This window comes from Lepisosteus oculatus, chromosome 10, assembly GCF_040954835.1.
Source record: "Lepisosteus oculatus isolate fLepOcu1 chromosome 10, fLepOcu1.hap2, whole genome shotgun sequence".
NCBI classification, from domain to species: Eukaryota; Metazoa; Chordata; class Actinopteri; order Semionotiformes; family Lepisosteidae; genus Lepisosteus; species Lepisosteus oculatus.
Genome location: NC_090705.1, coordinates 32,688,055 through 32,701,485, shown reverse-complemented (window position 1 = coordinate 32,701,485; position 13,431 = coordinate 32,688,055). Strand labels below are relative to the sequence as shown.

At 36.0% G+C, this 13,431-nt stretch overlaps 1 protein-coding gene across 1 annotated transcript in view; it reads right to left on the bottom strand.

Annotated features, from left to right (window-relative positions):
- tg (thyroglobulin) overlaps nucleotides 1-13,431 on the bottom strand; it is a 104,306-nt gene that overhangs the window by 48,647 nt on the left and 42,228 nt on the right. Inside the window, exons 33-41 of the mRNA XM_015357396.2 lie at nucleotides 13,338-13,417; nucleotides 12,096-12,239; nucleotides 10,615-10,686; nucleotides 8,068-8,202; nucleotides 7,400-7,564; nucleotides 6,637-6,841; nucleotides 6,205-6,292; nucleotides 5,756-5,915; nucleotides 2,794-2,990 (exon numbers count right to left, since the gene is read on the bottom strand). Coding sequence (XP_015212882.2) covers nucleotides 2,794-2,990; nucleotides 5,756-5,915; nucleotides 6,205-6,292; nucleotides 6,637-6,841; nucleotides 7,400-7,564; nucleotides 8,068-8,202; nucleotides 10,615-10,686; nucleotides 12,096-12,239; nucleotides 13,338-13,417 — 1,246 coding nt within the window. The remainder of the gene's footprint in view (nucleotides 1-2,793; nucleotides 2,991-5,755; nucleotides 5,916-6,204; nucleotides 6,293-6,636; nucleotides 6,842-7,399; nucleotides 7,565-8,067; nucleotides 8,203-10,614; nucleotides 10,687-12,095; nucleotides 12,240-13,337; nucleotides 13,418-13,431) is intronic.

Sequence of the window (13,431 nt, the reverse complement as noted above, 5' to 3'; positions counted from 1 at the left end):
CACCTTATATAAGTTTCAAATATTGTACTGCAAATGTGACAATACATAAAATATGAAAATATAGTTTTATAACTCATTTTTGGAATTCCTATTCTAACTCAAAAGCATTCTCCCAAACACTAAGAAAGCATATGTAACAATGGTAATATGTCTCATAAAGACAGTGATCCTTTTAAAGCAGAACTGCAACGCTATTTTTATAGTTGGGGGTTAGAAAGAACCAACATTGATGAGTACACAATAACATACAGTATTAAAACTCCAATTTATATAACATAATATACAGTACAATGTCCAGGTGTGCACAGCACCATATTCTGCGATTCAGAAAGAGGCAACCAAACTTCTGGTGAGGTAAAACGGCCCTATTACTGTACATTGCAAAGAAGAACACACCTCTTTTAATCCAATAGAAATATTGCTCTCAACTTCATATTTGGAAACAAATACTTCTTACTTGTTAACTCTGCATGGAGATCACATTGGAACAATTCTGAGGTGAAGTGTCTGTTGTACATCCTGTACTTATGCGCTTGTACATCGCATGACATTAGTCATTACAGTAACTAGTGAGCAGGAAGGGCCGCTTCACATCACAATTTACGTGAACTCTCAATCTCGCCCGTGGTGAGACCAGGGGTTTGTAACAACATGGTGACTATACAGTGCTTTCACAAAGTTCACAACCTTCTGCTTAATTCAGAATTTCTAAAAATTTGTGATACCGTCAAATTTTAAATTAAAGTTTGTCACTGAGATTTAATAACCGGTCTGAAAAATTTGGACTGCAGTTCCTCTATAAAGTGTCTTTGTGCTGTTCATGCTAGATTGGGTTATACTTGTCTGGTTGTTTTTTATTTTTTATAAAATAGAAATACTTTCTGCTCTGTAGTCTGTCCTGTAATCTATAATTAGAACAGAAACATTGGTTCACTGTTATTTCAAAGAAAATTTCTGCATTGTTTTATCTTTCTACATCACGTTTGTCACTGTGTAATATTTAAAGGAAACCAATCAATAAAGATAAAAACAAATTATCAGCTAAAAATAGAAATATTCTCTGAAACATAGCTTTTATTTAACTTATATTTTATAAAATGTAAATTGTCACACACACCATGATAGGAAGCTGCCACATTTAAAAATAGGTCTCTACAAACAAGCAAGTTATTGGAGCTCTTTATAAAATGAACAAGTTTGAAAGCAAACCACTATAAATTCAAGGCAGAAACCACCAATTATACAGTACCTTAATAAACATCAGTGTGTTAGTAACGGAGATTGAATGGAAGGCATGTGCCCAAGTGTTATAATGATATCGAGGGTAAGGTGTCTATAGCATGTTTAGGGCCTGAGTACCAGCCTCAGTTACTGTGCTTATCATTGGAATAGTTTAATGCACTGTTGAAGTTCCAAAGCTGGATAATGAAAATTAGTTAGGAGTGTTGGAACACTTTAAGAAATATGTCTGTGAAAGAAAAGGGTCCGTGACTAGATGAGACTACAGTGGTCAGAATTTCAGTCGTAATTTCACCACTGTGGAGAGCAGTGTTGCAATTAAATGGATGTGGAAAAGGGAACAGAGAAAAGCTCATAAAAGGAATAACAAAAGAGCCATGTTTAGGTAGGCTTATTTAATATCACAATTTGTTAATTCTACCTCATTATTTTGGATCAATAATTAATTACTTTATTACAAGCAATAACCAATTTATGAAGAATATCACTGAAAAGAAGTATGTTTTCTCATATGCATCAGTCACTTATCATAAACGAAAAACTTGATAGTGGACCATAATGGAATCATGTTCTTTGTTGTGGTATGATCACTCTGCTACATGCAGAACAGATAATCACCCTTCAGAAAAGAATATAATTTGTTTCATCAGAGATGTCATACAGTAGTCATGTCTGGAGATGGATAATTTCTTTTGTTCAACAGGTCAGGAAAACACCAGCCGCGTGAAATCTTTTTTTTTTTTATCTCTGCCTTGGTCATTTCTTCACCTTCCAGAATGAAGTATGATGTGTAAGATCCAGAAACAGTGGTTTGTGCATTTAATACACACTAATAACCAAAATAATTTGCTACTTCCCTTGTTAAAAATAGACTTTAAAAAAGAAATGTGTCCTTTTTTTTCTGTCACATCACACTACTCTGTTCTCTAATACTGTTTTAAGGGTTTACATCAAGCAAACAGCATTTCTAGTGTTTCACAGGAAGAGCAACACAAGGTGAGAGGTAAAGATAACCTTGAGTAGAGCATAATAATAGCTCTCAGTCTTGTCACCCAAACTAGACCTTTTGGTGCTTCAACATCTTCAGATATGAAACAAGCATTTTGGTTCAATTAAAATAAAAACGTTAACATTCCCATTCTTTTAATTAGGTGACTGAATAAAATTGTACCTTTCTGGCACAAAGTTGTTTGGGATTGGTCCATCCATTACAGCAGACACATATTAACCCATTTGATAGCAACACCGAAGAGTGTGAGGAGAATAAATGTTTTTACCGCATATTACAGTATGTTGATCTATCAGCAGTGCATCATAGAGTCCTTTTTATAATCTAACCTTGGACCTTAAGAAACCTTTCGGCAGCTTATGGCCTTAATAAGTACCTAGCAAAAAAATGTGTCAGCGCACATTCAACGACGTTGACATCATGCAAAAGTCAAAGCATTAGTCTGCAAAGTTCAGGCAATTAACCAAATGAAATCAAGCCATATTGTAAAAGAGTACTTTAGGAAGATTTACTTCGACATTCAAGAGGCGGTGTTTGTATCTTACCAAAAGCAGCACTCTGTGGAAAAGTCCTTGAGCGACAGCAGAAGTAAGAAGCAAACTTGCAATGTCTGCATTGCTCCGCTCAGCCCCCAGAGTCACCTTCCCAGGATCCCCACCAAAGTGCCCGATGTTGCTTTGGATCCACCTCAGAGCCAGCACCTGATCCTGAAGACCGTAGTTCCCAGGGGCAGCTTCCGAACCTAAAACAATGGTTAAACCCCTCATCAAGACAGTCACCCATCCAGCTGTCTTTGTACTGTTCATGCTAGAGTGGGCTACCCTTATCCAGTTGTTTCTCTTTCAGAGGAACTTGAAGTGTAGATTTTCAGAACGAGTGAACTCATTAGGGTTTCACAAGGACATTCAACAAATTATGATGTTGTTCGTAATTAATACGTTATTTCATTGTTTGTGCTATTTAACTGGAGATCCTGGCTGCCATACATACAGTACCAGGAGAAGACAAAACTAGGTGTTACCTTGAAATCCAAAGGATTTGAATGCTTTTAGGAAATTTGCTACATCACAAAATTAATCAAAATAATAATGTCATAATATGAATTTACTTGGAATGTGACATTCAATAAAATCCAGTCTTTGAAATCTCAAAGAATTATGGCACCTTGTGCACTGCAAGGTTCTGAATTTAGACGAGGACAAACTCACTGAAGAATATGTGCAGTCCCGATTCAGAATACTACCTTTAATACCATCTCTACAAGGGTGACTTAACATCTGACGTCATGAGATGGAAATACTGCTTTTCTGTCTTTCTAGTTTAGTAATATACTTGCTGACTGAATATTTGCAAGAGCACTTTTGAAAAGATGAAACTTTTTAACTTATTTAACAATGGAAACATTTACATACATATAGTGTGTGATGTAATACCAAGAAACACGACATGAAACATTTTAGAGGACACCCACTCTTCTTTTAATTAAATTTTTAGTCTTTGTTTTCATCCAAAAACACATTGTCCATCGTGATGCACTTTTAAACGAGGAGTGTACCACCCTACCACATATTAACTGAGCTGTCATCTTTTCTCTAACATGCTGGATAATGACATGAACCTATTAACACCTGCTACCTCAGAGAAGAGTTCATGTTGACGGGCACTTGTAACTTTCTCAACTAAACTTCGACAAGCAGCAGTTACTGCAAGATTTCTAAGAGCTGTAGGGATCATTTGAGCATATTATTTCTGACAGTATATTGTAACTTCGCAACCACTTCTTACCTGCTTTCGTTGTCTCACAACTGTTTTTCATAGAGCGTGACAGGATGTAACGGGTACTATTAATGTCAGTTTTACACCAGTTAAGTGAAAACCATGTGGGTGGACAAACATACTTTCTTATTTTTAACCTGTTCACAACACATTCTGTCCACAGCCTTCTTGACAAGAACCAAAGCTACAGTACTTTACACTAAAGCCTTTGTCTTGGATCTCTCCCCATTTGTAATTTTTACGTTTAAAGAAAAGTGATCAGGGAAACAAGTACAATCTTATCTGAAATGCTATACAATGTGCAAAGTGTTGAAGTGTATATATTGCGACAGTTACCGTATATGAAACCATTAAAAAATCAATATATTGTGTCTGTCAGGGATGATCTGATAGATGAGTCAGAGATGATAAGACAGGTATGAATTGTGAATGCACACTAAGACATACAATTTCGGGATTAAAGCATAGCATGAGCTATCTAACCTGCCTATTATTTCTTATTCTTTATCTATCTATCAATCTTAACTACACCTGAGGTTACATAATTGTTGTAGCACAACAATCCTCTTGTCAGGCCACTGCAAGGCATAGCATTTCTAGTCAACAAGTGTCATTTAAGTGTGGAAGCTGAATTTCCATTGTGAAATATGATAGGAAGACAAATAAAAACAAGAAGGATTTTAAGCACAGTTCATATTTTTCAAAATGAATTTAAAAAAATTCAGATCTGACTAAATGGGAGACATTTAATAGCATTTGCTTGTAAAGCAGACTATTAACAGCTATTGAAGACACTATTTTACAATCTGGCTGCTTAATAGTACAGGTAGTGTCTGATGTAGCTACGTTCCAATGTTAACATGATATTTTTAAAGTGACTATAGAGAATATTCAGTGTTTCATAGGTGAAAAATATTCTCCTCAATGTTTGTTTATTCATGTTGTTTCATGGTTTGACAATACCTTGTACTTCATGTTAAAACTTTAAAATCTTCAACAATATTGGGAAGACATCAGCTTCCACTTTGCTTCTTTATTATCTGCAATAATGCCTTTCCAAACCACGTTAAAGGTTTTCTAAAAGCCTTTCGCTGGAATCAGGTTTCGACATCCTATCATGCTTTTCTAAGAACCAGAAACATACTTTCTGAGATAAGGTTAAAATCTGTTCATGAAACTACAAAGAAAGATTTATTTGCCCTTCATCAGTGCACTTTCAAAGATCTCCAATTGAAATCCAGATTAACAAGCTTTTAAAGGTGATGTGTCTTCTGCTGTCTGCCCTTTGGGGATCATTAACCTTGCTCGAGTTAAAGGCTTTAACATTTCTACAAGCCAGGCCTAAAGAGGTTGTCTGTTAGACCTGTCTGGCAGACTTTAATGTTCTTATTCAGAATCTCTCCTTCTCTGTGCTTAACAAAACATTGTCCACCAGAGGGAATGGAATGCGTTTCTTCCCTTGCTGATTTACTCAGGTGCCCTCAGGGATGGAATACTTCAAAAGTAACAGTATTTAAAGACGTGAAAACTACAGTATCTATCCACCACAAATTAAAGCAAAACAATATATATTCATTCAACATAAATGAAGTAGAACAGGGGATCTAAATTTCTTCAAGGCACAACAGCTGCTTTTTAACTAATAGCCTTGATTTTAGAATAATACAAAAATTTTGCAGAGGAAAAAGTTTTTAATTTGAAAGATGAACACTGTGACTTTCATTACATTACCTGCACTGAGAAATCCAAATGCCCCGACTCTGAAGCTGACTGTAACAACAATGATGTCCCCAACTGCTGCAAGGTAAGAGCCATCCAGTGGGTCTTGTCCAGTATTGCTGGCATCTCTCACAGGGTTGTGGAAAAATATGAGAACCGAGGAATTATCTCTCTGTGAAAGACAAAATGTGATTAACACAGCATTAAAAGTTAAAGACGGAGAATTGTTTCTAAAGGTTGCCTACAACATGAGCTTCCATTAACCAATCCATTTACTACAGTAGGAACAAGTAATAGGTTTATTCCATGCTGAAAAAAAGAAGAAAGAGAACACAACGTTTCGGCCGTGGAGCCTTCTTCAGGTTGCTCTCATTCGCTTGGCTTCACTCCCTTAGGTATCAGGTTACAAAGATGTTGTGAGATTTGCTTTGCAAAACAGCCAGTTACAGGACGAAACCTACAATGCTGCGAGGGACATAGATGTTCAGATACAAGCAGTCTTCATCTGCCGCCAATGTCTGGTCATCACCGGGCTGTAAACAACTGGGCCTGAAATTCAAATGTGAAAAAAAGATACAGTTCAGCAAATCGTTATAAATGAAGATGCAACAGATTTCAAATGGCCGGATTCCCAGTAATCAGTGTTTTCAACTGGAGATGAAGAACTTTTAGACAATGTTTATTCTCAATAAGGAACTGAAATACAGCAATGGGTTATATTCATCTAGCTAAGATTTTTATGTGAGTATTTTGAATGTATATTTTTCTAAAAAATGCAGTACTGAAGTGTTAGCATGTAAAGATAAACCTCTTCTAACCTTCAGTGTACAGTTCTGAGTGAATTATTGTGAGGTAAACAACAAAATGTTACAGACGATGTTTCCTAAATTTACCTAGTGTAAGTAGCATTCCAAGTGTCTGTCCACTGGGGAGGCTGTGGAGGCCTGAAGCGGTTATTTCCCGTTGGAGGAAGAGCATAAGGCACACCCAGAAAGTGGTTCACTTCCTTTCTGTCCGATCCCAGCAGTTTCAACTGTGATTCACCAAGAACCATTCCGTGGTCTGGGATGAACACTGATGTCAATCTGGGTTTGAAGTCTGACATAATAATAACATCAAAATGATGACAATAATGATGAACAAAAATAATCAGTTTGAATTGTATACACTCAGTTATAAATGCACAACTTGACTGTAGATAGATATCTTTTATTGATCCCGTGAGGGAAATTGCAGTGCAACAGCAGCTTAACACAGACAAAACTGCCAAAGTGTAACGAATGATACAATAATAATAATACAATACATACAATACAATCAGTACAGTGAGAAGTGCACTAAGAAGAGTTACTCACATTGCAGAAATGGAAATGTATAATAATAACTCGCTTAAATTTGCTATGCCATTTTGTTGACACCTTTTAAATGACCAAGTCACTCAGAAAACTACAACATTTGCTACTTTATAGAAGTATGTTTTTCTTGTACTTCACCGGAAATTTGGAGATTTGCCTTGGGCTTGCTGAGATTAGGGACTTTTAGACTTGAATGAGACAAACACTACAGTAGGTTCAAGAAAGACAATCTGAGAGGTAGGATAAGCCACACTTCTGGGGCACCTGTAAACTCTGGATTCTACACGGAGGATTCACCCACTTTTTTTGTGAAGGACCAGGAGGCCTTGCTCCCTGAGGAGCAGTTTGCACTCCTGGCCAAGCGTACTTGGGGAGCAGCGGTGTGTGTCAGGGTAGAAAACACAACGGACCGCAGAGTCGGTTATGTCCACAGTCACCGTTGCGCAGGAAGCGTTCTCTGTGCATGCTGGGGGAAAGCAAAAGGTTTGGTTAATCAAAACACTGGAAGAGCTGGACATTCCACAAGGCAATAATACATCAAACAATCAAACAAGGGGATCAACAACATCCAAAAAACAGTATCCCCTGAGAAGTATCATCTCTACTCTACTATTTATTGAGAACCTTTAAGGTGTGAACTCACTGGATTCTTATGATGAGATGATATCAAACAAGATTACCAGACAGTCTGTAATCTGGGCAGTTTTACTGTAAATATTCTGTACCTGAGATTGCATCCAGAACTTATATTTAACCAGATACTTAATCAGAAGAAGGTCATGCATGACCCTCATTTTCTTTATCATTACATACATCAGTATAACTCTGTGAACTGTGGTATATGCACTTAAGTTAGATCAATGGAACATGCTCTAACTCAGCAACTTCCCTAAAAAATCAGGAGATTATTTTCATCATATTCAATATTTCTGTAAAATGAAAAGAAATGAGTTTTGAAGAAAATATTACCTGACAGGCACCAATCTCTGGATTTGTTGAAATCCTCTGTGATGTCTTTACTTAAGTGAATGACATCGTACTCTGAGATGGAGGGGTCAATTGCAACAGAGGAAAAATCTAGAAATTCCCAGGCACTCAACACAGCTGGGACAAAAAGACTCAGAATTAGCAACAACATTTTTAACCATGCGGTGACCAAGTTTTCATCCATCCATTTTCTAACTGCTTTATCCAATTAAGAGTCATGATAGAGCCGGAGCCTATCCTGGCAAGCAACAGGCCCAAGGCAGGATACATCTGGACAGGACACCCAGTCCACTGCAGGGTACACTGATGAAAAAACACAAACTTGCACCATGGCCAGGTTTAAAACTGAAGGCTTACCATTGCAAACGTGTTTTTAAAAAGGAGATTTTTCAACCACAAAACAAAATTCAAACACAAACCTTCTTACAAAGCTTAAGACAGGGCAGTATTTCCAAATCAAAGGTTGGGAGAGACTTTGAGGAACTGCAGGATTCTGAACCTATCTTAAACCAGTACACATTTAATCACTTGGGTTCATGGGGGCCACAGACAAACAGGAGTGTTAAAAGAGATTGAAAAACTATCAATTTATTTAATATAACTAATGCAAGAATAAAAGAAAACATGATGTTACTCTTCACCACAGTCAACAAAGCCGACATGCAATGTGCCAGTGTAACGTTCTGTGTCTAATTTTATCATTAGTGGCGAAACAAGCACTTTGAAACTCAAGAGGAAATATGATGTAGGCTATTGTTATTACTGTTATATTTGTATTACATTCCATCAGTAAAACATGAAAGAGTATCTTGAATTCATAATCTAAATTATAATCACAGTACTTACTGTATAAAACACAATGAACTGAAAGAATTATCAGGTGACAGGAAAACAATCCTTAATGTGTTTGAGTTCACTTAAGACATCTGAAATTGTTTTGTAGTTAGGGTGCATTTTTTCTCAGAACTTTTAAAAGGAATTATGAGTCTCAAGAATAAGTAATCTAGCATGCACACCCGCTATTCTTTATGTGAAATTACTGGTAAAATAATATAGTTAATCTGTAAACATATAGGATTAAAAAAATATTTTTTGTATTACTAGTAAGTGCAGCATACTGAGATTTGTAACAATGAGTAGTGCCAACCCCCCCCACTACCCAATTTCATTAATTTTAGTGGAATCAAGAGCAATTCTAAATTAGATCATTATTACATGTGTGGGGACCAGGAGGCCCAAGGATATATATTTCAAAAGCTGACAAGAGTCTACAGTTTCATCACCATATGGTCTGACTTGAGGGAAAGAACTCAGCACTGCACCCAAATAACTGCCAAAAGTAGATCTAACCTCAAAAACAGTTCATTCTGCTACAGGTCCAAAGACTAAATACAAACTTGATTCTAAAAGGGAACATTGAACATACTGGTATACAGCAAGCCTGCTTAAGTGATATTATCCTGCTGTGATAAGACATCAGAAGCAGAAGTGCACGACACAATACGCTACAGCTCCACTGACTGCCCACAGACACACAGTATCATTCGAATAGCACAATCTGCTTCATCTTCAAAGAGAAAATATTGACTCAATGTATGTTCTGAGAAAATATTCATTGCGAGAACAGTAAATATGCAAAGAGTACAAAGTATGCTTTGAGCTATGGTGTAAGTGAGGTTTTGATTTAGCTCAAGCAGGAAGAAAAGCTTTACTAAAATAGTGCCATATAGATGTTATGTTCTGCTTCAGTGATAAGGTTACGGGCCTGTGAGCTAATGTGGCATTGAAAAACCTTAGATCCGATATGCATAGAAAAAGATCGCTTAATACAGTGAATGTTCTGACTAACGCTTTCTTCATATTACAGAGGATTATTGAAAGCATTTGCAATACTGCCAAAAATCCAAAGGTGAAGCTAGAAGAAAATTGTTTTCTTAAATTATAAAATTTAAAGTTGTTTTTCCAACCCGGTAACGGGCAGCATATTTGTTATTTCTCTATCTATAAAAGAACGTTGTCTTTTATAAAGCTCTTAGTGTTCTTTGTCTGTAAGGAACACATGTATAAGGCTTGAATTTCAAAGAGGGAAAGTCATCTTAACAAATGTGGTGAAAGCATAACAGGGTGCTTTATATTCTAGATCCACTACCATGATTACGCCTCTAATTTCTAGATGGTTAGCATGTGGTTAGCAAACAAGTTAAATATTTTTTTCTCTGTAAAATGACTGACAGCTATAATTTGATACAGTATGTAATTGTTTATTTAAACAACAATAGTACATTTAAAGTCTAAAGGTTGCTTAAAGGGGAACTCTTCTAACTATTAAAACGACAAATTAAATAAAGAAATGGTCTATACTTAAACCACATCTTAAATGATTTATTTTTTACAGTGCAGAAAGACACAAGTATTGCACATAGAGAACACAAAGTGATAATAAAATAGATTTCTTTTTTTGTACAAAGTGTGGGAACTTCAGACAAACTTATCTGGGTATATAAAGGTTTAGAATTACATGGATCTTACCATTCTGTGACTGGTAAGGAGATGGGAGATGGAAAGCAGGACAAGCTTTAGGATTGTGGTTCCATTGGTTTACTACAGGAGGCACAATAAAAAGAAATACTGTACATTAGCTTCTCCGGAATTTCTGTGCCCATCATTCAGTGAAGAATTCATACTGTGTGAAGACCATCCATACAGTATATGAAAATATGTACATTCAAATAGCTGTGAAAACTGTGAAGCTAATAGTTTTACAACTGTTTTTGCATCAGCTCTCTAAGAGATGGAATTTATCAAACACCCATGCAGATAAACAGGTTATTATATTCGTTCAAAAATATTTTCATTCCACCTAGAGTTCAACTGCGGTAAGCCTAAAGCGTCCTTTTTTGGAAACACTAACATAAAAATAATGTCCCTGACAACAGATATATTTTTATTCCTGTTTTTGAAACACAGACAGAAGAATTATATTTAAATTTAGAGTGCAATTTGGTGCAATTTCCTTCATACTACAGTTCCAACTGAAAGGTCCTTTACAAAAGTCAAAAAATAATAAAAAAGTTCCATCAATATTTTACTTATAGGCTGAAAGAACAAAACAAGATAATATCTGATAGTGCAACCCATCAAATAGAAAACTAAAGGCAACCACAAGAGCTAAGTGGAGATCAAGTAGTCACAGACAGTGTTCATCTTTTGTTCATCAAACAAAATAACATCTTTGGAACTTGCAAAACTCTTCAAATACTGTAGGTGCTCCCTTTATATGAATGGAATTTTTAAAATGAATCAACAACAGCTGCATACATATACTGTATTCTTACAGAAATATCTACTCTTAAATACAGTTAGTAGCCTTTGCTTTGTCCTCTGGTCCTATGCAGTATTTTTTACGATTGTCAGAACTCAGAAGTAAGGATGGATATGATTAGTCGGTACTGGAGTGAGTGGGAGAGTAGGTGGAGTGTTGGAACAGTATGTTGTGGTCTTCTCTCTGGATTTTTAGAATTTCAAACTAGTGACCTAGTATGGTAACAGGAGAGACTGTGCTCTAGTTGACACTGTCCTACAGATCAAGCATTAAACAGAATTCCTGAGTATTTGCTCATTAAAAAGCCCTTTGCACTGTTCGTAAGAGCAGAGGAATTAACCCTGGTTTTTTCGCTACATTTAGAGCATAGGGCTTAGGGCTTGCACTGTCTGCTCTACCTTAATTTTGCTCACATTTCAAATGGTGAAAAAACTTCTCCTTCCGATCTACTGAGTAGTGGGGCTGCTCTGCATCACAAGGGTGGGTGATGTAAATCATTAGGGAATGTAAAAGATCCTCTGTAACATGTGAGGCATTTTTGATCCTTTGAGTTTAAATGTACTATAAAATGCAAGCAATTACATTTGAATTATTCTTGTTTATTTGAGAACTTCAAATATATAAACCTAGATTCTTGATGTGCAGGCTTTCCTGGGTTATGAGTTTATATATTTTCTGCAATACACACCTGGCTTCTTATAGAATCCAAATGGGAGGACATTAGATTCTGCTTTGGACGTACTGCAATCCATAACCCGCCAAGTGGTCTTCTCCTGGTCACTGCATGTTTGAACTCCAATACTGTTCAGCGTCAAGCACAGTACCTCATTTCCTGAGCAAATAACGAAAGCAACAAAAAATGTCTGCGATTGAAAATGTATATCTAAACTGCAGAACTGCAGACATTAAGGTATTTCCTCTTGAGTCACAAACATCTTAAATTCCAATAAATAGAACCCTACTAAATTCATTCAATTTGTTCCTTTATTAGAAGGTTTTTGTACCATAAAATACAAATAAAAACATAGTAAGGAAACAAATGCTAATGATATTTGCAGTTAACACAAAACATAATTTCCAAAACAGTTATTGTTGATCAGTCACAATTTACCCATTAAATTATTATGGACAGTTTAACATGTATTTTAGTGTGACAGTTAAAACACAGAAAGGACTCCTGGAAGTGAAAGAATGAGCTGTAAACTTTGGTTAATTTGGCAATTCAGACTTGAAAGATGAGTCATATGCTTTAAGGAACAATGTTCCCATGAATCTGAAGAAATTCTAAGAAAATATTCTGTAGAAGCTTAAAAAAGGTTAACCTCATGCTACTTCTCAACTAAAAAAATATTCATTTATTTTTGTTAGGAACATACAGTATACCTAGTTTATGTTTTCTACTAATAATGTCAATGGGGACATGTAGAACTGTTACCTAGTATTCAGTGTTTTACAGAGAAGGAATAACCAATTAAAGAAACAGAGATCAACTGCAGCACTACCTGGTATTAAGTTAAAATGGACTCTATTTTAGTTACCTCTCTTTTTATACATTTTCTCTTTGGGAAATATTTTATTTTTAATATTGCTGAGATTTCAGATGATCAACCTATGCTACTGTCCATTCAGGTAACAGTTGAATGGAGACTTTAAATGATCTTCTGATGTAGGTTTCCTTTATGTACTGTAGGTTAAAGACCCGCATTTCTTGACATTGTACCAATTATACCGTTAATAGAAGAAAATACTGAACTTTACATGGTTAAAGGATTTTGCTTTAGAATCTGAATTTAAAAAAATCATTAACAGAGACTCTACACATCTAAAATGGAAAATATAAGCAAATTGTTCCTTTCCCTTCTCTGTAAAAAAAAAGTCTTGCTTGTAACTGTGCAGTAATTCACAGCTCACTGGAACCAGAAAATCTTACCAGGGGATTGAGAATCTCTGACGAACCCAAATCCTTTACAGCATGGATCTTCATCACAGCGTAGCTCACACTCATTAAACCTGCACATCGACCA